Raw genomic sequence first — 23164 nt, forward strand, 5'->3', positions numbered from 1 at the left:
ATTACAGAGAATCTTGATCTGCAAATTTTTGTGGGTTTTGAGTTGGGCGGTCACAAATATTCACGAGAGCAGAAATGGACCCTGTATGGTGAAGGTACAAATTAATGTTTGTAGTTCTGATCACTAAATCAAAGGCACTTGATACAAGTAGATGAGTGAGTGATTGTGCAACACACATCTCAGACAGTCAATGGCAACAGGCTTCTCACTGGGAGGAGTGTATCAATCCCTATTAGCTTGACATGGATTGATTTGACCGAGATGAATTTGTCTTCTGCTAAAGCACACATGAATTGCATGTAAACAGGAACACTTAAATCACATCATTAATGTGGAGATGAAAGTCTCTCAAATACCTTCTCTCTCTCTCTCGCAATGTGAGAAAAACTGTGAATGCAGCATTGATGGATTTTCCACTCTGCACATGAACATTGCAAACAAAGGGATGTGCTGATCACATACGTGTACGCCGAGCTTTCACCCTCGAACGTATACAATGGTGGCCGTCATCGCTGGCTCACAATATTTCTGTCAACACACCACTAGAGATGGCGCCACAATCCCCCCGAGCCACTCACTGTGGGACCTCTCCTCCCACTATCAGGTGAACGGGGAGACGAAGTTCTCCTGGGGCGAGCTCTGGTCAGACTGGGCCTTCCGCAGCTTCCTCCTGACACACCTGGGGCAGGGCTGGTGCTCCGTCTTGCACGCCTTGTGGTACACTGACTTGCACCTTTCACACTGCACAGACAGACAGACAGACAGAGGTAAAAGTTGTAAACATTACACACAAACTGACATGACACCATTACTCTCAGCGTCAAATTCATCTCCACAGAGACTTGAACCCTAAACATCTCTTGACCCGTTGAGGACAGACTGATTTTGCTACAGCACGCAATTCCCATAGACACCCACCCAAGTATACTCAGGACTCGTCCTCAACGGGTTAAACACAAGATTATCCCACTTGGCCCCCTAGCAAACTGGAAACTATGATTGCGTGAACACGCACACAATGTAATGTATGTGTACTGCTTTTCACAACCTCATCATCCCATGCCGAAGGGATCCAGGGCCCTTAAGCGGGCACTGGAAGGTCCAGGGTTATAGCTGCTCTCTGGTGCTATTTTTACCTTATTTTTATGGCAAACATTTATGGCAAACTAGTATTGGGTAGGAGAGAGCTACATGTAATGCTAAGCAGGATGAAATACACCTTCGGTGGGAAACACACAGCTCGAGCAAGAGAAATTCAAACCCAAGCTGGAGAGCAGCGAGCAAAAATTGCCTTGAAGTGGCCAAGTTAGGAGTATCTGTCTTCAAATGCATCACTCTTGTTTCTGCCATCTTTTTCTGCTGTGTTCTTTGGGGAATGCAAAATGCCAGTTATATGAGCAATATCACTATCATACATTTTGTGTGTGTATACCTAGAGATATAAGATAATTTCTTTCATTATGTGACATTTTTTGTGAAGTAGTTAGCATGTTGGATCTAACATTAAAATTATGATTATCATCCTGACATCTGATTAATAAACAGGTATTTTGTCCTGCCTGTGATGCTCACAATCGATATATTGATAACTATCTTTTACACATTTTTTTTTTTAGTAAAAGCAAGAAAAAAAGGGGATCAATAAATCACTGTTCTTGGAACACTAGTGCGAATAATCCTTATTCACCGATATTTTATAAACATCTATTTTTAGGTATACATTCTCAAAGATAGGAGTCACTTTGTTAAAACTAGAGGATATATAAAAGGATCTCTCACCCTCTTAACAATAGTTTTCTGACCCCCAGCGATAAGATAAAAGATAAAATGGAGTTCACATTTAAGACTGTTCCAGCTAGAGTTGGCAAAATCTCTCACCTGGACAGTGAGATCCATGTCAAAGGGGTAGATGATCTTGCTGTTCTCACAAATTTCGCAGATGAAACCCTTCTGGCTACAGAGGGCGCAATGCTGGACATGCTTGACGGCAAAGATCACCACTTTCCTCAGGATGGGGGCCAGGGTGCCAGCCTGCACTTGACTGAAGTCCTTTGGAGGTGATTGAAGGAAATCATTGCAATTTTGATGAGTGGATTTGGATGTTGAACACTTTGAATCAATGCAGAAATTGCAGGTTAAGACTTGGCACATAGAAAGGATGAGATGACACTATCACAACCTAATTGCTTGGAATCAGATAAGTACAGTGGAAACTCGATATAACGAGATGGTCGGGACCGAGTCGTTTTCCTCGTTATAGCCGATATCTCGTTATATCAGTAGGCATAAAAGAAAGCATAACATAAAGACATTAATTTGCACATGTGGGACTATACCCATCATATTTCAATCAATACTGATAACTTGATATTGCGTGAGAGGGAATTACTCACCTTTATGGGTAAGAAGATGTTTTTCGCCAATGAAATCCAATATCAAGAATGTGTTTCTTATTAATTGTAGGTGTTTGAATTTGTAAATTTATAATTATAGCTTGCGATTGTGTCAAGATCGTCTGTGGATTGGTACACGTGTATGTGGTTATGGTATGGGTGTGTGTTGTGTGGAAAGATTGAATAAGGTCTGCACAACGCTGTGTGTGTATGTGACACATTCTGCATGTACTGTACATAATGATAGCGTGTGTGTGAAGATGGGGATTTCCCTACGTAGAAAGCCAATCACAACATCAGATTGCCTCACACCTGCTAAACGTCATGATGATGTCATGTATACATATATGGCCGTCCCACCACATTTTCTGCATGTATCAGTGTGCGCGCACACACACACTTACACGTACAACATGCAGTGCTAGCTGGAGTGCACTGAAGAAAATAATTATGTGTGTACAAGACAGTTTTTGGCACATCGAGCTTTACAATCTCGGAAGATGATAGCACAGGCGAAGTAAAGCTTTACCGAAGACATTTTGCTTTACCTCGTTATAACAGGTTTGATTGGCTATGTTTTTCTCTGTTTGGTTCTTTGTTTGGAAGTCACAAATTTATCTCGTCATAGCAGTTATTTCGTTATAGCCGATCTCGCTATAAGAGTAGCATTTTACATAGACTTGTGTGGAAGGGAATTTGGGACCGGGAAAATTTCCTCGTAATAACTGATATCTCGTTATAGCAGTGTTCGTTATACCGAGTTTCCCCTGTACTGTAAAAGTGAATATTTTTTAATGTTTAATTCCGCAGAATCAACTTCATTACGCAGTAGTTCATGTAGCAAAGCATAAACATTTCTGTGCTTTTGTTTTGGTGCTAGTTTCTGGTTGCGTGAAATGCACCAAAATTCCCACTTTTACAGTAAATGAAATCAATAGAGCCCTGACAATTTATTCAAGAGAGGACAAGTGATTAGACATTTATAACTAATCAAATGTCAACATAGCACATGTTATTTCCTGTCACTCTCCTGACCTCTCTTCCTACTCTACTTGTATTAATCAAACCAATTATATTAATCTATCTAGTGTCTATCTATCTGCCTAACTACCTACAGCATCTATCATCCATCCATCCTTCCATCCAGCAATGTAGCTGTTTATAATCTACCTGACTGCCTACGTATCTATTTATCTATCCTATCCATTTATCTATTCATGTATCTACAAAACTATCTGTCTATCCATCTATCTTTCTTTCTTTCTATCTATCTATCTACCTAACTACATGTACCTACATGTATCTATCTACACGTATCTATCATCAATCTATCTATCTTTCTATCTATCTATCTTTCCATCTTTCCATCTATCTATGGTCTAGTATGCATGAAATAAGTTGTCCAGAGTAGTGAGATGATTCACAGACGTACCAGCATGGAGTAGAGGTGGACGTGGTCAAGCATGTACTCCCGAGGCCACACCCTCTTTTTGAGCTCCTCGGCAACAGACTGCTTGCAGGTGAAGAGGTACGCCTTGAGGTACTTCAGCTGCATGCGGACCATCTTGGGGGGGGGGGGGGGGGGAGGAGGGGAAGGGGAGAAGATCAGCACCCAAGACGACAATCAATGCACCTGCAAAATTACCCATCACTCTTTGGTCCAATAAGAGAAACTTAACATTTGATAAATTATACAATCAACGATACAATCAAAATTTGGTAATTCCACATGTATTATTCAAGAAGTAAGTCATGTCACCATGGTCTTACCCAGGTCTCATGCAGTCAAATATTGGCTTCATATCTCGTTTTTTTTTTTTTTTTTTTTTTTTTTTTTCATACTGCATATGGCATACATAATGGCAAGTCTTATTTTTTGTCACTGCCCAACAATTTCACAAGTGGTTGAATGTGTGACCAAGGAGTACAGTAACGGATGGAAAAATGTACGCACGCACGTCACATTTATGTCACGATCATAGTTAATACTTTCGCATGTTGTAAAATCGCAAATTGCACTGACTTGCAAAATTAGAAAAAATTAAAACCTCACAATATATATTGCGTATAGAGTATCAGGGACGACAGTCAACAGTCACATGCATTTGCATGCAATATTCAATAAATGTTACTTATATAATATGGCTATCATCATAATAAACATTACAATTTTTTTCTGTTCTTAATGTTGAATTTTTTAAGGATGACATACTTGTAAATCAATTGCTTCTCTCCTCTAAAACTATCTAAATGGGACCACGTCACAAAAGCTCAATCATTAACACCCATGTGAGATTATTATCAAGACCAGCACAGGAAGAGTTAAAGTAATTTCATTTTGGCCTACCTTGACCTCTTCCAACTCAGTGACAGCCTTGTAGAGGGATGGGTTTGCCTCAGCTATGTCTATCAGTGGCATGGCCTCGATCTGTTGCAGAAAGCTCTTGGTGTGTTTGGCAACTGTGGGATGACAAAAAATATAGTCCATGTATCAATAAAGCATTGTGGATGACAAACATAATTTCTCAGTGAAAAATTTATCTAATTAATACTACTACCAAGTACCATTGGTATAAGCACAACCAATAGTGGCAAAATAATTAACTATTGTATCAATCTACTGCTCTTGCTATCTTTCTCTCTCTCTCTCTTTCTCTTAATCATGCAACTACAAATGTAAAATCAATGACATCTACAGGTTTTGTAGTTTTCTTCCCCCCTGCCCCACATCTACAATGTATTTTCCTTTTTCATCTGTCAAAACAAGAGGATTTCAGCTACAATGATAATTTCACTAACAAACAGTAACAGCATATTTGTCAAGCTATCTGATTTAATTTCTTTTCATATTTGTATTTCTGCCTATCTATCTACCTACCTGCCTATTTTTCTGTCTATCACAATATTTATCTATCTTGTTATAATAGGATGACCTACCTGTTGATTAATCTCAATCTGTTCTTCTATCTATTTAGCTATCTAGCTATCCATATATCTATATATCTATTTATCTATTCATCTATCTCTCTAGTTATGCTATATATCCGCCTTTCAATCCCCATCCAGTCTTCTATTTGTTTTCTATCTATATCTGTCTATCTATCTATCTATCTATCTATCTATCTATATATATATATCTATCTATCTATCTATTCATCTATCTCTCTAGTTATGCTATATATTACTCCCAATCCGCCTTTCAATCCCCATCCAGTCTTCTATTTGTTTTCTATCTATCTATATCTATATCTATCTATCTATCTATCTACCTTATCTATCTATCTAGTATCTATCTATCAACCTATCTATCTATCTGACCATCTATCTCTATAGTTATGATCAATGATAACCAATCCAATCCCCATCCGGTCTTCCATTTCTCTCTCATCTCCTCACACCTTTGTGTTTCCTGAAGTCCCAGCTGTAGAGGACCCTGGCTGGAATAATGGCTTCTTCATCCACATGGCACTCATAGCAGTAGTAGCAGCCGTCATAGCTACACACCTTGGCCTTGCCATAGACTGTCAATGAAAGCACACACATAGACACCCTTACATCATCTTATCTTTGCATGATATGATATACCAGGCCAACTTTTCAATCACAAAACAGTCCCAACTCTGGCTTTATGACTCAGCTGAGCAGGTTTAGAATGGCATTGAATAAGGCATTTATGTTCTCCATGTATTACAGCATGATGCATGATGCATGATCAGAGACTCCAACCCCAAGCACCTTCTGATCTGGAGATTCTCCCGCCCGAAACCCGTAGCAAACGGGAGACTCCAAGTTGATGTGTGCGAAGCATGAAGTTCCAAGGGTTCTAGATGTTCTCTGGTGCTATCTAAGGCTTATTTTTTCAACATAGAATAGCAGTAAGTAAGAAATCCTTTCCACCGGGAGACACAGAGCCAGGGCGGGAGAAATCAAATCTCGAACGGGAGATTTTGCAAAAATGGGCTTTTGGCGGGAGATCTCCCGTCGAAAACGGGAGAGTTGGAGTCTCTGCATCATTAATTCTCATATCTCACTCATCACCATCAACATAGTCTTCTTTATCATATATCTACTTGCTACATTATTAGAGCGTGTAAAATTTTGATATATCACTTTTTTTCATAGCAATGGAATGACATGCCGGTTTTGACTATCATCTGCTTCAAAAAACAACACATGATGTAATATCTCTGCAGGAGTCTATACTTATGAAACTAAACGTCTTCATATCAAGCCTAGCCCTCGAGAGAATGATGAATGTCCATTTCATTTTTCATTCTTACTTTACTATTATCATTTATAATACAATTATGTTGCTTTGCAAGGCAATGGTGATTTACTGCATCTATAGAGCATTGACCACTGGGATTTTGAAAAAAAAAAAAAAAGAGAGAAGGAAATAATATGACTACTTTTTTTTTTCCAGGGGTTAAACCCACATAAGCATGAACATTTGTGACAAGGTTTAAAGGGTGTGTACAGTTCTGGTTGAGGTGAGGATTTAGCTTTTAACGTTTTGTGAGATATTCAGAAACCACTCTATGAGATGTCAAAGAGCATGCAATTCTACGGAGTATCAAAGTTTATTTGATGAAAATCGTTTTTAAAATGACTGAGATATCCAAAAACAAGGTGAAACAGAGAAATCCTAATGAAAGGTGTGGCCTGTCGCCTTTTATTATTATCACTTTTTTTGATATCTCAGCCATTTGAAAATCAATTTTCATCAAATAAACGTTGAATCCTTCTTAAAATTACATGCTCTTTCATATTTCATGAGAGGTTTCTCATTATCTCACTGAGGAATGTTCAAAACAGGAATCCCCACCTCAACCAGTACTGTACAGTCCCTTTGAGCCTATGTCCAAGTTGATAGTAAACAGGAGTTCAAACGTTCTATACCAAAAGGGTCAAAGGGTAATGATAAAAATAATGAATTCAGTCTACCACAAGAGGGCAGTATACTCACTGATCCCGACTGGTCTTGTGCAGCCTTTGCACTGGTAGTTCTGTGTGTCCAGCCCCTTCTCATTAGCAATGGTGGTCACTTTGGCCAGTAATTCCTGAGTGCGCTGCATGATGATTAAACAACAAGAGCTGGCTGATACCCCTTACATTTAATGATGGTCAAAGTTTTACAACGAGGTCTCAGAACTATCATCTCGATTGTCTTTACATTGGTTTCCTTGGAGCATTATATGTAGTGCACCTGTTCACTAGAAAAGTATTGTTAACCCTCATAAGATACAATTCATGGGTTTTTGTTTGCTTTAACATGTTTAAGACTTGGTTCTATAAACATCATCAAATGAGGGCGTAATTGATAGACAGACTAATCAATAAACAATCACCCACTAAATAAGTATATGATAACTTGATGACACGTTGTAAAACAAAAGAAAAAAAAATCAGACACACACATGATGATGTGCTCCAACATGCCAGGTACACAAGTACATATAAACAAATGTAATAATCATTTATGACAATGAAAGTAGTTATTAAAGGTAGATATTTCACGATGATATCAAAACTGGCTACAAAATGTATGAATAATTGATGTCAGACAACACAAACATACCCCTACAAAATAAACACAAATCTCATTTGAATAGCTTCCTTCACGGTAACATGCATGTATTAAATTAAGTATGTGAGGATAATGATTAAGTACTTACATTGTACATGTACATAAGTATGGAATATGAATGGTAACAATTGGGGACAAAAACTGAGGACAAAAATTCACATTGTATCCCTAGCTATTACTGCTTTATTGGCAACTTTTTATGCAAAGCTGCTTGTGTTAATACAAATTCTATGCGTCATATCTGCTATGTCTAGCACATGGCACTAGAATTAATCCACAAAAAGCATCACAGGGAAAATTAAAATATGAAACAGTGATTATTCATTCTGATTCACTATTCTGACTGTTACATATAATTGAATAATAACTGTCACATACAGCTGCCTAAACTCTGTGTCCATATCTATTCATTCAATTTGATATCATCTGCACATTTTTACTACAGCATTTACACAGTATACCAATACGCCATATATATTTCACTAGGGTTTTTATTTTCATGAATTTCGCGAGTCGGGTGCTATTCCTGAAACTGAGAACAAGAAAAAATGTCAACTCTGATCCAGACATACAATGTAAGTGCAATGCATGCACATAACATTGTGTACTGGTATACAATACACAGTATGTGAACAATGTGCTTGATAATAATGTCGGTTTACTCAAAGATCGTGAATTTAACCACTTGCGCAATTGTGAGGAAGTCCCAATTCGCGAAAAATGAAGACACACTAAATATATGGCGCATAGGTATGCAAACAAGATCTACAAAGCAATGTTTACCACGTCGGCATGTTTGGAAGCTGGTGAGCTGCTGAATGGAATTATTTCAAAATCCAGAGGAAAATCGGCCGCTGGTGGCGACAGAGAGATGGGGCTCTGACGAATGAATGACCACGGTGGATGAGAAATCAAAAGAGAAGATGGAAGGAAGAAATGAGTAATTCTGCATTTGAGTCATGGCAAAAAAAAAAAATAAATAGATAAACAATACATGGACTAGATGATAGTTTGCAAATGCAGTCACGTTTGATACTAAGTTGAAATCATATTTGCATGCTGTAATCAGTCCATTTCAAATCTGCTGCGAAGCAAATTGGGTGATACAATTCAACATTACGAAGTTTTTAAAAGTTAAACTTGTGATGGACATGATACATGCTAGGTCATTTAAAGTCATGATTTCATCATTTCCCACTTGATCACATGGAACAAAATGAAGATGTTAAGAGAAAATATGTCAAGAAAACAAAATTATGTATGCCTCCCAGTTTAAGACTTGGAAAGAAATAGTTGCAATTCCTCCTTTTGTTTAATGTTGTTGGTATACTGTTGGCATGTAACATGAGCATTTACTGGTAAACACATCCACTGATATATGATGGATATATGCATGATCAAAGATGGTTAATGCTTATTGATCACTAGACTGACAATTTGCAAATACAGCCCAGTACAACAAAAAGGATTGAATGTTGTCATGGAAACAATAAAAGTCATGTCTGTAGACGGTAACAGGCAGAAAGGAGGAAAACAGAATGGTCATGGTATGAAATCAAATACAAATCAAAGAAGCATCGATGGAACATTTCCATACCTTGGGCTTGATGAATATTGATAGGAAAGAAGAAAGAATGCAGTGTAAAAAAGTTATAATTTATGCCAACCAAATCAAAACAAGTTATACATGAGGTTGGACTCTGCACAGAAAAAGGCACGACAGAGCATAGATTATTGTTTTTATTGCACGACCAATTGAATATGTGAGATCATAAGGCTTAAAGACAATTTGTGATTTTTTCTTTTTTTTGCTGTTTCTGCTTTGTTATGAGCATATAAGACATGGATAAATCAAATGTTCGATTCCATCAGTAGTCAAGCATGAAATGAGAAATCACTGCTTAGTTAAGTATGCTTTGTTCTTATGTGTTGCAGGGAAAACAAGGGCGGAAGACAATGTACATTGTAGCTTTGTTTTGAAGAGCAAAATTCTAGGTTAGGCTACTCTATGAAAATATCAAAAGAATAGCATTATAGTATGTAATGGCTTAGCAGAAGGCTTGCAGAAGGCATATTACTCAGTATTGGGATTATGTTTTGAAGACAATAAAAAAGAAAAGGTTGTTTTAACCCTATTCCCACCAGGGGGGGGCATTTTGCCCCCCCCCCCTCGACGTTTCGCGTGATTATTCCTCAACGCGTGATGCTCTCGCCGCGACATTTTATGACTTTTTTCTTTCAAGTATCACGCAACTTTTGAGACCAAATTTGTCGCTCCCGGGCACACTGATTTGAAGCCACGCCCCTTTGAAAAAAATTCGTCGACCCCAAAATTGCTCCAAAAAATGATTTTGTGTACAAATCCAATGTAAATTGTGTTTTTGCAATTAATTCATATAAAAATAAATATTTTTACTTTCAATGGCTGATAATGATTTATTTTAGCCTGATTATGCTTTAAAAAGATTCTGCAACAAATTTTGACGAAAAGAAACCAACAAAAACAAAAAGTAAAAACAACGAAATACATAAGAAATTCAATAAACAATGAAATACAAAAGAAATAATTATGAAGCCGAATTTTTGCTTCAGTATTATTGTTGAGGATATTGAAAAGAATATGTTCACCAAAAATCAGAAGTCTTGAGCTTTATTTTTTATTTATAGGCAAAAAAAAAATGCATAAATTAGCATAAATTAATATAAAATATATAAATTAAAATTTTAAAAATCTAACTATGCAGTCTTGTAGATTACATTGGCCTCTACCTTAGTGCACATTTTCGCGAGGATCGCCCGATCCATGACATCCCCACGCCTACTATGCACAGAACAGGAGTTGAGCAAAATTGAAGGGACAAAATATGCAGTGGACAGAATATCATAAGCTAGACTGAGGGTACATGTTAGGCATTCATTTCATTTAGATATTAGTCAGTCATGGCTGGTAGTATTCATAAGTCAAGATTAGGGAGGTCCCAAGGGGCATTACTCTAGGATACACCTCAGCAATCATGCATTTAAATAGGTGATAATTAGTATAAGATTGGAAGGGTCTCAGATTGTTGTGTCAGGATGAAAAGAAATGGTTATAATTTTCAGCCAGCCTCTTGTGGAATTTGAGAAAACTTGACAATGTGCATGAATATGGATATTTCTTTGTTAGATATATGAATGACGAAATGCATCCAAGAAAGAAATGCCGGCAACTTCTTTAAAATAAAACAGGATATATCTTTGTGTGGGCACTGCCATGCAATTTGTACATGCATGTTGTCAGAGTAAGGCTCAGCAAAAGCTCAGCAAAGGCTAATCGATATGAACATGCATTATTACTCCAAATTGCATGCAAGTACACTTGTTGTTTGAGTCATTTGCCATTGAACAAACCACACATTAAAAAAGATTGCCACTCTAACACTTGCTGCTATGTGAGACCATTGCACAGGTAATAGTATAACTATTCATTCGTCTTCATTACAATTAAAAGCAGTATTCATTGGCACTTGAAAGAAATTTGGCAAACTAGGTTCCATACATGATTGATAAAAAGCTGCTGCCATGTTCAGTTTCACTCCATACTTGAGAAAAACATGTGAATTAAAGAACAATGAAACCTGTTTCCGTACCTGGCTCACAATGCAATCCACACTTTACTGTCCTCACCTACAACTTTCACTTCACATACAGCTGCTTCATCCAATTTCTTTATGGATAAGTTACTGTTTTAAATTTGTGGCAAAAAAAAGGTGACTTACTAAAGCCTACAGAAATCTACTGCTTTTGTCCTTTTGATACATACTTTCATTGGTAGCTTAGAGGTCCTGTTCTCTGATGGATTCTCGCTGCCAGCCGAGGCAAGAGTTGAGAAGTTGGTCATGGGAGCATTGGACCTTTCTGATGCATCCATGTAATTCCTTAGTACAGAATGATAGCTCTCTGCAGTTGAGGTCAACAACGGGCAAAAAAAAAATCAGACAATACCATAGCCATCACCTAAATATCCATCATTTCATTAAGTAGAAAAGCACTAGGAGAGCACAGACCTCCAGCAAGCCAGCAACTCATTTCCATCAAAAGAGATTTTTCCACTTTTACACGCATGCAATTTCCCCAAGTACAGTGTAGGAAGCCTTTTGTTTAAGTCATTGCATGGCGCCTGCCCAAGCAGAGCATGCGCTTTAGTGAAGGGGGCTAAACCTCCAGTAGGCACAGCTTGAACGCCAAGTTCTTTGACCTTATAAGCCAAAAGATGAAAAATCCTTCAACAATCCATAAAAATTCCTAGATCACTACCAAAATTAAATGAGGCATTCCTTGTGTCAATATCAACTTTTCATGCAAATTCATTTTAATTCATGGATACACAACTTTTTGAGTTATTTTGCAAACAGATAAACCAATGCTGACGATCACTTTAACCTCCTCCTTCATTGGAGGAGGAAAAATTAGGACATGTACACACTTACACAAACACAAATTTATGCACTTCAGTGAACAATTCATTACAGTTATGCTCATTATCAATCAGTTACGGAAATGGGTAGTGACTTCTCAAACTGAATTAACATATGAAGTTTGATGAAAATGTCACCTTCAGACCACAGAAAACTTGCAACATATTTGAGAATACCTGGACAGTTGATCTTTGAACAGTACCAGATTCCAACAAGAGATTTGTCCTTTGATATCATTGCTTACTACTGCATTGAGCTGGACTGAATTTTATGTCGCTTCAAGAGTTCATTACAATCAATCTTGAGACATAAAAGTTAGCCAAGACTTTGGATTCAGTCTATTTCTATTTGGTGGTTAACCTGTTGAGAACGAGTCCCATGTATACTCATGCAAGTATCTATGGGAAATGCGTGTTGTAGCAAAATCAGCCCATCCTCAACGGGTTAAGATATTTTGAGCTGTTGTTAAGTTATTGAAACAATACAGGCGCTAGGTGGTGAATGTATAGACATAGGACATCTGACAGTACATGTATCATACAGTACATACACAAGTACAAAGTTGGACAAACATCTTATGGCACAGTAGCTATCTCACATAATTACTGTGTCGAGCATGCATGAGAAGAACGGAAGAAGTTACAATTCAAAATATGCAAACTGTATCATTACCTTGTTTCTGAAATCCATCGGTAGTGTCCCCTGTGACCACACCCGGTGATGACCCATTGGTAGGGAACTCAGATGACCACCCCCGTAAGGCCCCAAGGCTGTTACCATAGGAACTGGTGAATTCCTCCTCCCGAGCATCCTCAGGTTGATTTGTGGTGCCCAAATGATCATTTAACTGTCCGCCATTTCTCGCCTTGTCCTCTTTTTTGGCTAGTTGCCCTGCATTCTCCACCACCACCTCCTGATTGAAACCATCTTTTTCCTCCTCTTCCAGCTCCTTTATGTCTTCTACTTCATCATCAGCATCACTGTCCGGCCTGTCACCTGCAAGACCAAAGCCATCACTGGTATAGAATGCCCCTGGGTCCACTGCATCAATCTCCTCCTGCAGGGAGGGTATCCGTGAGGACTTTTGGTTGCTAGGTGGGGCCTGAACCACGATATTATCCTCTGTATCATCCTGGGAGAAAGGGTTCAGCTCCTCATCATAGCCCCCATCTGACTTCCCTGCAATCTGCGAATCACCCTGTACTGCCATAGGAGCATTCACCAGTTTTGATTGCACTTCATGACTATTTTCAGCATGGTTCACACGACTTTCTGGCGATTCCATGGTCTCGTATGGACTGCTGGTCCTTGGCACTGGACCACTCCCCTTCAAAAAGTCTTGCCTGACCTCCATCCTTGAGCCGGTCCTCAGTTCCGTTTGCGGCGGCGAAGTTCCCGCCGGAGAGAGGTGTATCACCAAACTGTCCTCAAATTCGTTGGACTCTTCCACGATCACCATGGAGTCGACTCCACCCCCAGGCTTCCAGGTCTCAGAGCCGCCCTCCACGTGCACCTCCCTGGCCCCCCTCTCCCCCTCCTCCTCTGAGAGGCTGCGGAGCAGGTTGGTGCTGAGCTCGCTCTCGTGGAAGCTGCTGACTTCGTACGGCCGATCCATGGAGTTTGACGGCGTCACGTGGAGGGCACCCTCTGGTATGGTGAAGCTGGAACTTCGGGAGGTTGCAGCACCAGATGTAGCCCAGTCTTGAGACATTGCAGAATCTGGAAGGCATGGACAGATAATATTATATACCAATGCAGCAAAAGGGCTTGACAAAGTACATCGACGCATTATTGACTGTTGTAATTAAGTTCTTTCATTTTGAACTGTCTGTAGTGTATGGTTTTCTCCTAATGGTCAAAAAAAGTTTCATCCCTTTAATAGCTTCATCATGACCTCTGAACTCTGATCTATGAGACAAATATCTCATGTATTATGTAGCAACCCATTCTGTCATCCATATACTAATGCAAGTCTAATCTCTTTTTGTGTGTGTGTTTTATCTACTCTTGGCAAGTATAGCAGGAGCACAATCATACAATTTCAGAGTTTGACCTTTACTACTGAAGGTAAACCTTCCACACACAAATTCAGTAAAGAACAGAGTTAATGAACAGAGTGAATTATTTAAGCAATGCTCATCGTAGGTGAAAATCTTAAAATGTAAAAGCTTCTGAGTTTTCAACATTTGCTTCCTCTGTAAAATGTTCACCTGATACTTTATCAATGCACTGTATAAGTGGTTTCTTTCGCGGTGGTTTTATTTTCGCGCTTTTCGCGCTTTGAGGTTGAACAGCGAATTTAACATCACGCGAAAATGTTTTGAACTCGTGGCTTGTTGCAACGCTATCATTACCGACCGCAAATTTAAACACACGCGAAAAAGTCGGCACCAATGGAAACCGTGAAAGTTTCTGTACGCGAAAGAAACCACTTTTACAGTACTCTGAACCCTGCCCTCACTGCTGGACAGGCTAGAGGACGGACAAATATTGACAAACAGTAATACCGAGCCAATCTGAACACATAGCTGCTCTCTGAACAGTACATGACACAAATAAACAACAACAACAACAGCATCAATAATACACAAATATTTAAAGGGAGACTTTAGATTTTGTAATGAGGGGAGTGTGATGTAGACGCTGTATTGGACACGCTAAAACAATGTACACTATGCACAGGAAAATTGCATGAAAATGTATTCATAAATAGATGTGATTAACAGTTACTTTAATAATAAGTGTGTACTGAAGCAGGACACACACTGTAGCTTTGATACATGTATACGAATCAAAATTTTGCCAAATGCACTCCTCCAATTCTCATTGAATAATAATTTGTAAATTTTAGAGTGGATATTTTCATTTTACCGATGGATGATCTGGGAGAGGTGTGCTCATTGCCCTTTGCGTCGGAGGGCGGGGCCCAGCTCCCTTTCAGCATCAGCGGCGCCGCTCCCCAGACGTTGAGGAGGTCAGAGTTGTACGAGAGTTGGAAGGAGAAATTCCCCAGACCTGGAAAACAAAGCGATACAAAGAAAAGGACTCCGGGTAATAGTCTCATGTTACGTTTATTGCTTGGTATATTTTATACTGTGTGATTAGAAATATGTTGCAAATTGCTTCACTTTTTGTGAGAACTGCACACATCATTTCTTAGTGTTGTTTTAGGTGTGCGACTACAGCTGTACCTCTGGTATCACATAGAAATGTTCGCAAAACCAACTCACCTTTCGCACATACAAAAACATAATCCATGCACTCGGAAACTTCCTCATGAACACATTTAAATGGCAATATACATGTGTTCAACACAGCCACTTGCTTATACTCTGAAGGTCTCAGCTGTCCGCCACAAAGAGCTCTTTGAAACTGAAACTTACGTTGACATGAGCAAAATAGATTCTGATCACATTATCCACTATTGAATCATCACCTGACAAATGCCAGTACAATGGCACCGGCAAAAAACCCTATCACTGACTACAATACAAATACCATAATTAAGCACTCGTAATAAGCACTCGATGAAAATTTAGATGAAGCCAAATGATAGTACTTTGTGTTGTAATTAGAGTGATGCTATTTCTACTGCCATTGCGTGGACATGACTTGTTTTCATTGCAACTGATTGACAAATTGCCCCACATCGACATAAATTTGTCAATCAGTTGCAATGAAAAAATCTCGACGGAAGAATTTCATGAATTTGAATGATTTGTTTTGTTGTGCTTTTTTTCTTAAATAATGAGGTGTGACACTGGACACTGCCCAATGCTTCTTTATAATGACATCTCTACTGCGCATGTGATCTCAAGAATCAGGTGACAAGACTAATGACGCTTCCTTCGGCACTCTCGGAACAACTAGCGCATCTCGTAATTAATAAAGCTTGCATGCCTTGCAGGTAGTTTGTGATGATGTGGGGCTGCTCGGGGTCGCGGAGGAAAGAGTTGCGGCTGTAGTGCTGTCGGATGGCCTTGGTGTCCCTCAGAATGGCGTTCATATAGCTCTCCATCAGACAGTCATTCAGGGCCAGCCGAACCCATGCCTAAGGCCCCAAAAGGAATAAAGATTATACCACATTAAAAGAAAAAAAAAAGAAATTGGTAAAACTCTGTCCTAAGGTGGAGTTATAGTACACGGTTCCATGACATATGTGACCGTGCATCACAAAACCAACAAAAAGTCACCCAGGAAGATTTTACATGAGGACTCAAAACAGGTGAAATGGGTCAACTTAGTCGGTCTTTAGTTTTTAATACTTCCTGAAAGAAACAGATTCAGAATCTGCCCTTATCTATAAATCCAAGTCTGGTGACATTTTGTTGGTTTTATGATGGAGGGTCACATATATGCTCCTGCAACAATTGCTCCCCTGAAATATTGACATGCTACACCAAAAATAAAGCCTACCCACAAACATAACCCCTAACCCTAGGTCCTCGGAGAAAACAAGACTGGAGCTATTGTCGCAGGAGCAAATTTGGTGTCACCATACCACACAAACACACAATAAGTACCAGTACTATTGTGTAGTACTGAAGTACGTTGACAGGTGACACCAAATATTGCAACAACAAAAAATAACAAGAGACCCGCGGGTCTAGCGCTCACCTGAGTATCGCAAGTTCACCTTTCACGCAATCACTAATCTAAATTATTCACAGCTCTACCAAAATTTGACCAGGCATTCTCAAGTAGAAGATGAAAATGTACAATAAGGGCCCAAATTTTAACAGATTCCTTAATTTGGGGGGATTGGAGCCCCCTGGGGCCCTCTGGGTGGGGCATGGTGCTCATTTTGATAAATTGAGATCCTGACCCCCTCGGGATGCTACCTGCCAAGTTTGATGAAAATCCATCACGAGGTGTTCAGGAAGAGAAGATGAAAATGTACAATTCAGGCCCCCATTTGGACCTTCCCAACCACCCCCCCCCCCCTACCCCTGCCCCCAAGAGGGGCACCCCTGGATCTCCTATGAACAAACTTGAAACTACAGTCATTAATGTACTCACTCGTAGTATTATCTTAGCTCTATAACTTCTGATTCTAGAGAAGATTTTTAAAGATTCCTTCATTTTGGGGGTGTGGGCCCCCCTGGGGCCCCCTGGGTGGGGCATGGTGCCCATTTTAACAAATTGAGATCCTAACCCCTTAGGGATGCTACCTGCCAAGTTTGGTGAAAATGGGTCATGGGGTTCTCAAGAAGAAGATAAAAATGTACAATTTAGGCCCCATTAGGACCCCTCCTCACCCCCCTCCCCTGGGTTCCAGGGGGGGGGGCACCCCTGATTCTGCCATGAACAAACTTGAAACTACAGTCATTAATGTACTCACTCATAGTATTAACTTAGCTCTATCACTTCTGGTTCTAGAGAAGAAGATTTTTACAGATTCCTTAATTTTGGGAGGTTTGGGCCCCATGGGGGCCCCCTGGGTGGGGCATGGTGCCCATTTTAAGAAATTGAGTTCCTAACCCCCTACAGATGCTACCTGCCAAGTTTGGTGAAAATGGGTCATGGGGTTCTTAAGAGGAAGATGAAAATGTACAATTTAGGCCCCATTAGAACCCCTCCCCACCCCCCTCCCCTGCGTCCCAAGGGGGGCACCCCTGATTCTGCCATGAACAAACTTGAAACTACAGTCATCAATGTACTAACCCATAGTATTAACTTAGCTCTATCACTTCTGGTTCTAGAGAAGAAGATTTTTACAGATTCCTTAATTTTGGGGGGTTTGGGCCCCATGGGGGCCCCCTGGGTGGGGCATGGTGCCCATTTTAACAAATTGAGATCCTAACCCCTTAGGGATGCTACCTGCCAAGTTTGGTGAAAATGGGTCATGGGGTTCTCAAGAAGAAGATAAAAATGTACAATTTAGGCCCCATTAGGACCCCTCCTCACCCCCCTCCCCTGGGTCCCAGGGGGGGGGGGGGGCACCCCTGATTCTGCCATGAACAAACTTGAAACTACAGTCATTAATGTACTCACTCATAGTATTAACTTAGCTCTATCACTTCTGGTTCTAGAGAAGAAGATTTTTACAGATTCCTTAATTTTGGGGGGTTTGGGCCCCATGGGGGCCCCCTGGGTGGGGCATGGTGCCCATTTTAAGAAATTGAGTTCCTAACCCCCTACAGATGCTACCTGCCAAGTTTGGTGAAAATGGGTCATGGGGTTCTTAAGAAGAAGATGAAAATGTACAATTTAAGCCCCATTAGAACCCCTCCCCACCCCCCTCCCCTGGGTCCCAAGGGGGGCACCCCTGATTCTGCCATGAACAAACTTGAAACTACAGTCATCAATGTACTAACCCATAGTATTAACTTAGCTCTATCACTTCTGGTTCTAGAGAAGAAGATTTTTACAGATTCCTTAATTTTGGGGGGTTTGGGCCCCCTGGGGGCCCCCTGGGTGGGGCATGGTGCCCATTTTAACAAATTGAGTTCCTAACCCCCTAGGGATGCTACCTGCCAAGTTTGATGAAAATCGGTCTTGGGGTTTTCAAGAAGAAGATGAAAATGTAAAAAGTTTACGCACGACGCACGACGGACGACGGACGACGGACGACGCACGACGCACGACGCACGACGCACGACGGACGCCGGACGAAGGGCGATCGCAATAGCTCACTTGAGCCTTTGGCTCAGGTGAGCTAATAAAATAAAAATGGTACCATCCTGATCATGATCATAATCTAATACAATGGATCAAGATTTCTATATGGAAAATTCATGATTTTTTTCCCCTCTGAACATATTTTGATACCTTGACGATGTAATATTGAACTATAACTGGCACTCTCTTTGATAAACAACTGAAGCTACAGGGTATATCAGAGCTGCACACGAACCCATTTTTTCCACTGATCCAATCTGTCCTTGTCGGACTGGTAGGTACCTAGTTTTTCCATTTTTGTACTGGTTCATTCCTGAAAAGTTACTGGTCCAACAGTGATTTTTACTGGTCTAGACCATCGGACCAGTGCCAGTGTGCAGCATTAGCTTTATAGCTTGTGCACATATCCTGTATATTATGTATAAAATAAGGCAGCAACATGGCTACCAGTGACTTATTTGTATACATTAAGCGACAATGACCTCGTAGCAAATTCAAAATTAGAAAAGCACTCAGAGAGTGTAGACCTTTGCCGAGCAGCTCATTTCCATTCACAAGCATGTACTGATAACTGCCCAATTTCCAACACCTACATGCAGAAGCCTTGTGTTTACCTCATCAGCTTCCTGCATACTGCGCAGCACCTTGAGCAGAGCACGCGCTTTAGTGCTCGTATGCAAACCTCAATTACGCGCAGCTTGAACTCCCAAGTTCATTGACCCTATTAGCCAAAAGATACAAAAATCCTGCAAAATTTCATGAAAATTCCTAGATCATTACCAAAATCTAATCATCTGCTCCTTGTTTCATTATCAACTTTTCCCGTAAGTTTCATCCAAAACCGTTTCCAACTTTATGTATTATTATCAACAAAGACAAAAAAACAACGTCCGTGGCAGAGGTAATTTGCATGCTATTTCAACACAGTGCAGTGCTGACCAATCATCAAGGTAATTCTAACACAATCTGATATGAGAAAAAATAGATAGATAAATATATGAAACGAGAAAAATCATATAGCTCACAGTGTACACATTCTTCAATAGGAAAATAAACTCAGTGCAATAAATACATGTTTATAATTCAATAATGATTCTGAGGAGTAAGTTTTTGAAATTTAAAAAGCTGCTGAATAAGCTGCCAAACAAACTGTGGTTTAGGGAACACTAGATAAGCTTATTCCTACAATATGCAAGGAAACTGCACAAAATCTGGGGGTGTTGGTGTCCACAGGTCATATACAGTGCACAGTAACAATGTGCAATTCGAGTATAAGGATTACAATGTACATGTACCTGGACAAGGTACCAGGGTACTGTTGAATTAAAACAAGAAAACATTGGTTTCTAAACACTAGTTTACCTGGTTCTAAACATTAAAAGGCAAAGGGCAGAGAGAAGCAGAAAATGAATTAAAACTGCATTAACACTTACAGTAAGTACATCATGCTTCAACAATATCAAGCTATAGAAAAAGACACACTGTATGTCTCAAGAATCTTGGTCTGAAGTCACTGCCTGTGTGCTACATGTGATGTAGCAGGGAGGATTGTGATGGCTTTTTGGTCTTTATCCAAGGCTTGCAAACAGAATACAATGAGTCGGACAAATGGAAAACTAGAGTGCATAACAGGCTACAGACAAGCAATGTCATGTTAAATCTGATTCACTGTAAATAGACAAAGCCCTAGTCCTTGAAAACTAGCAATATAAACAACAGAAACAAAACCAATTTCTGTGCATGCTGTATACTCACCCGGCAGTAGCCAACCTCAGTCTTTATGAACGCCAGGTCCTTGATCTGTTCTACGACATCACGATGGGTGAACTTTATCAGGAATGGCCAGAAGGTCTGATTGGGCAAATACGGTTTAAACAATTATCAGTCTTTGCTGCATCATCAGATCTAAATCTGATGGGCTTGATGTTTTACATTTTCATGGTGTATAATAGCCTGAATTCTAAATTTATGACTTTTTCTACAATGCAGTAAGTGTGGCTCACTGCCATAATGACGGAATATGCACTGATTATAAATGATTATACAATACAAAAAATTTGCCATGTACTTGGAAATTGATAAAACACAAATTCCATTTGAATCACTGCAATTGCATTGCAATGTAAGTGTTCGACATAATTGACTTTTGACCCCTGACCCCAACAATAATTGTCCCAAATCAAAATGAGTGAATCTAGTAATATTACCTGAACATATCGGCTCATATCAAAGATAATATAAAGTTTTGGTACCTCAAAAGTTTCCCTGAGTTTCCTTGTCTTAGTTTGTGTTTCAGGTTAAAGTACCTTTCATATAACTAACACTGTGAGACTTACTCGCCCCAAAGTGCTCTCATGTCTTAGTAATCATGCAATAATGGTTTCGTACCAGAGCAGAGCGGGCTCTGAAAAATTTGAACGAGCCGTTAGTTTGACTCGACGCGGTACCGCGACAATCAATATACACGTATTGTACGACACCATTATGGCATGATTACTAAGACATGAGAGCACTTTGGGGCGAGTAAGTCTCACAGTGTTATGAAATATGAAAGGTACCTGAAACACAAACTAAGACAAGGAAACTCAGGGAAACTTTCGAGGTACCAAAACTTTATATTATCTTTAATCACTTCCTTGAACTGTTTGTACAGCATTAAAACTTGTGATATGGTACTAAGATATCCAATATCATCGAGCTACATGTATACAGCTACACTGTGTGCTCTCTGCCTTTACACTCTGTTGTCTTTAGCGGTAGCCACAAACTGCATAAACATAGAAAATATCCCGAAACTGCTCCTTTGGGGGAGTTACTACAGTCTACATGCATAATCCAGTAAAAACAAAACACAAAAAACAACAACAAACAAACAAGAAACAAACAAACTAGAATTATCACTGAAGGTGATTAATAACCCCTACTAAACCATGAGGTATATGTAGAATAAATCATCTCTTTCCATTGTTCAATTTTGTTTGCACAATTAATATCAACAATGCTAAGTTTACAACTTATCCTAATTGCCAATACATTTTACAATATTACAGTTAATAGCACTTAATGAAATCATGCTCTAGGTCAAACTAGAGAAATGACAGACAACTGCCATTAAACTTCTGTCCCAGGTTCTTCAATTGAGATATTCAACACAGACAACCACAAAAGTCTGGAATGTACACTATGTGCCTTTCTATTTGACCCAGGGAATTAGCATCTTTCATTTTTTATAAATACTTTCACTTCGTACCAAGACTTCGAGATTGGAGCACTCGAAAACAGGAAGTGCCTTTAACGAAGCCTACAATGTATTTGCTTTCACATAGACAAATGGAGTACTGTATTTTTCTCATCTCATCTTGTATTGTGTGCTAATGTCAAAAAGTCACATGACATAGGATACAGTGTGTGGAATATCAATCCACAGAGCAGGGCAGGGCAGGGTAGGAGGATTAGAGATGACTGATGTTAAAGGGAGAGTTCTAGTAGAGTTTTGATTGCGATGAGACATCCAAAAACAAAGCAAAAGAAAGTGGTCCTAATAAAAGTTGGGTCCCACCTATTATTAGGACCACTTACCTTTGTTTTTTTTTATATGTTACCCATTTCAAAACCAATTTTCATTAAATGATCTTTCAGTTTCTCTTAGAAATGTATGCTGTTTAATATTTCATATATGTATGAGGTTTTTCATTATTTCTCAAAAAGTTCAAACCTGAACCCCCATCTCAACCAAAACTACAATGTGTATACTATCCCTCTATAAAGCATTTTCTCTACAAGGTTCTCCTCAAATTCCCATACAATCTGTACAGGACCCATCATGTTGCCCTATACAGTGCTCAGGGAGTTAAAAAAAAAAGAGGTGCATTCATTATCGAGTAAAATATTCCATGAATATGTCACAAAACCTACAAAATACTGTGTCATCACGAATTCGTGGTCATCTTAAATGTAGCAGAGTTGACCCCAATAAGCAACTTACATTGTATCTAAAGCCATCTTAGACCCCGTTTACAGTGCGAGGCTCGCAGTTATTATTGGACCTGTTTGTGTCCACGCAATCTCCGATCATGCATATCATGCATGTTTGCACAGGAGAAATT

General features: G+C 39.5%; 1 protein-coding gene across 1 annotated transcript in view; it reads right to left on the reverse strand.

The window, feature by feature from the left end:
• Positions 1 to 386: 386 nt before the first annotated feature.
• Positions 387 to 23164, reverse strand: part of LOC139741472 (pleckstrin homology domain-containing family M member 1-like) — a 30472-nt gene continuing 7694 nt past the window's right edge. The window contains exons 5-16 of the mRNA XM_071652057.1: positions 20814 to 20909; positions 16338 to 16488; positions 15309 to 15452; positions 13110 to 14156; positions 11783 to 11919; positions 8764 to 8859; positions 7360 to 7462; positions 5792 to 5914; positions 4741 to 4853; positions 3826 to 3957; positions 1879 to 2049; positions 387 to 741 (exon numbers count right to left, since the gene is read on the reverse strand). Coding sequence (XP_071508158.1) covers positions 601 to 741; positions 1879 to 2049; positions 3826 to 3957; positions 4741 to 4853; positions 5792 to 5914; positions 7360 to 7462; positions 8764 to 8859; positions 11783 to 11919; positions 13110 to 14156; positions 15309 to 15452; positions 16338 to 16488; positions 20814 to 20909 — 2454 coding nt within the window. The 3' untranslated portion in view covers positions 387 to 600. The remainder of the gene's footprint in view (positions 742 to 1878; positions 2050 to 3825; positions 3958 to 4740; positions 4854 to 5791; positions 5915 to 7359; positions 7463 to 8763; positions 8860 to 11782; positions 11920 to 13109; positions 14157 to 15308; positions 15453 to 16337; positions 16489 to 20813; positions 20910 to 23164) is intronic.

The sequence above is a fragment of the Diadema antillarum genome, unplaced genomic scaffold (genome assembly GCF_040938485.1).
Source record: "Diadema antillarum isolate AM-2024a unplaced genomic scaffold, OU_Dant_1.0 seq00000931_RagTag, whole genome shotgun sequence".
NCBI lineage: Eukaryota > Metazoa > Echinodermata > Echinoidea > Diadematoida > Diadematidae > Diadema > Diadema antillarum.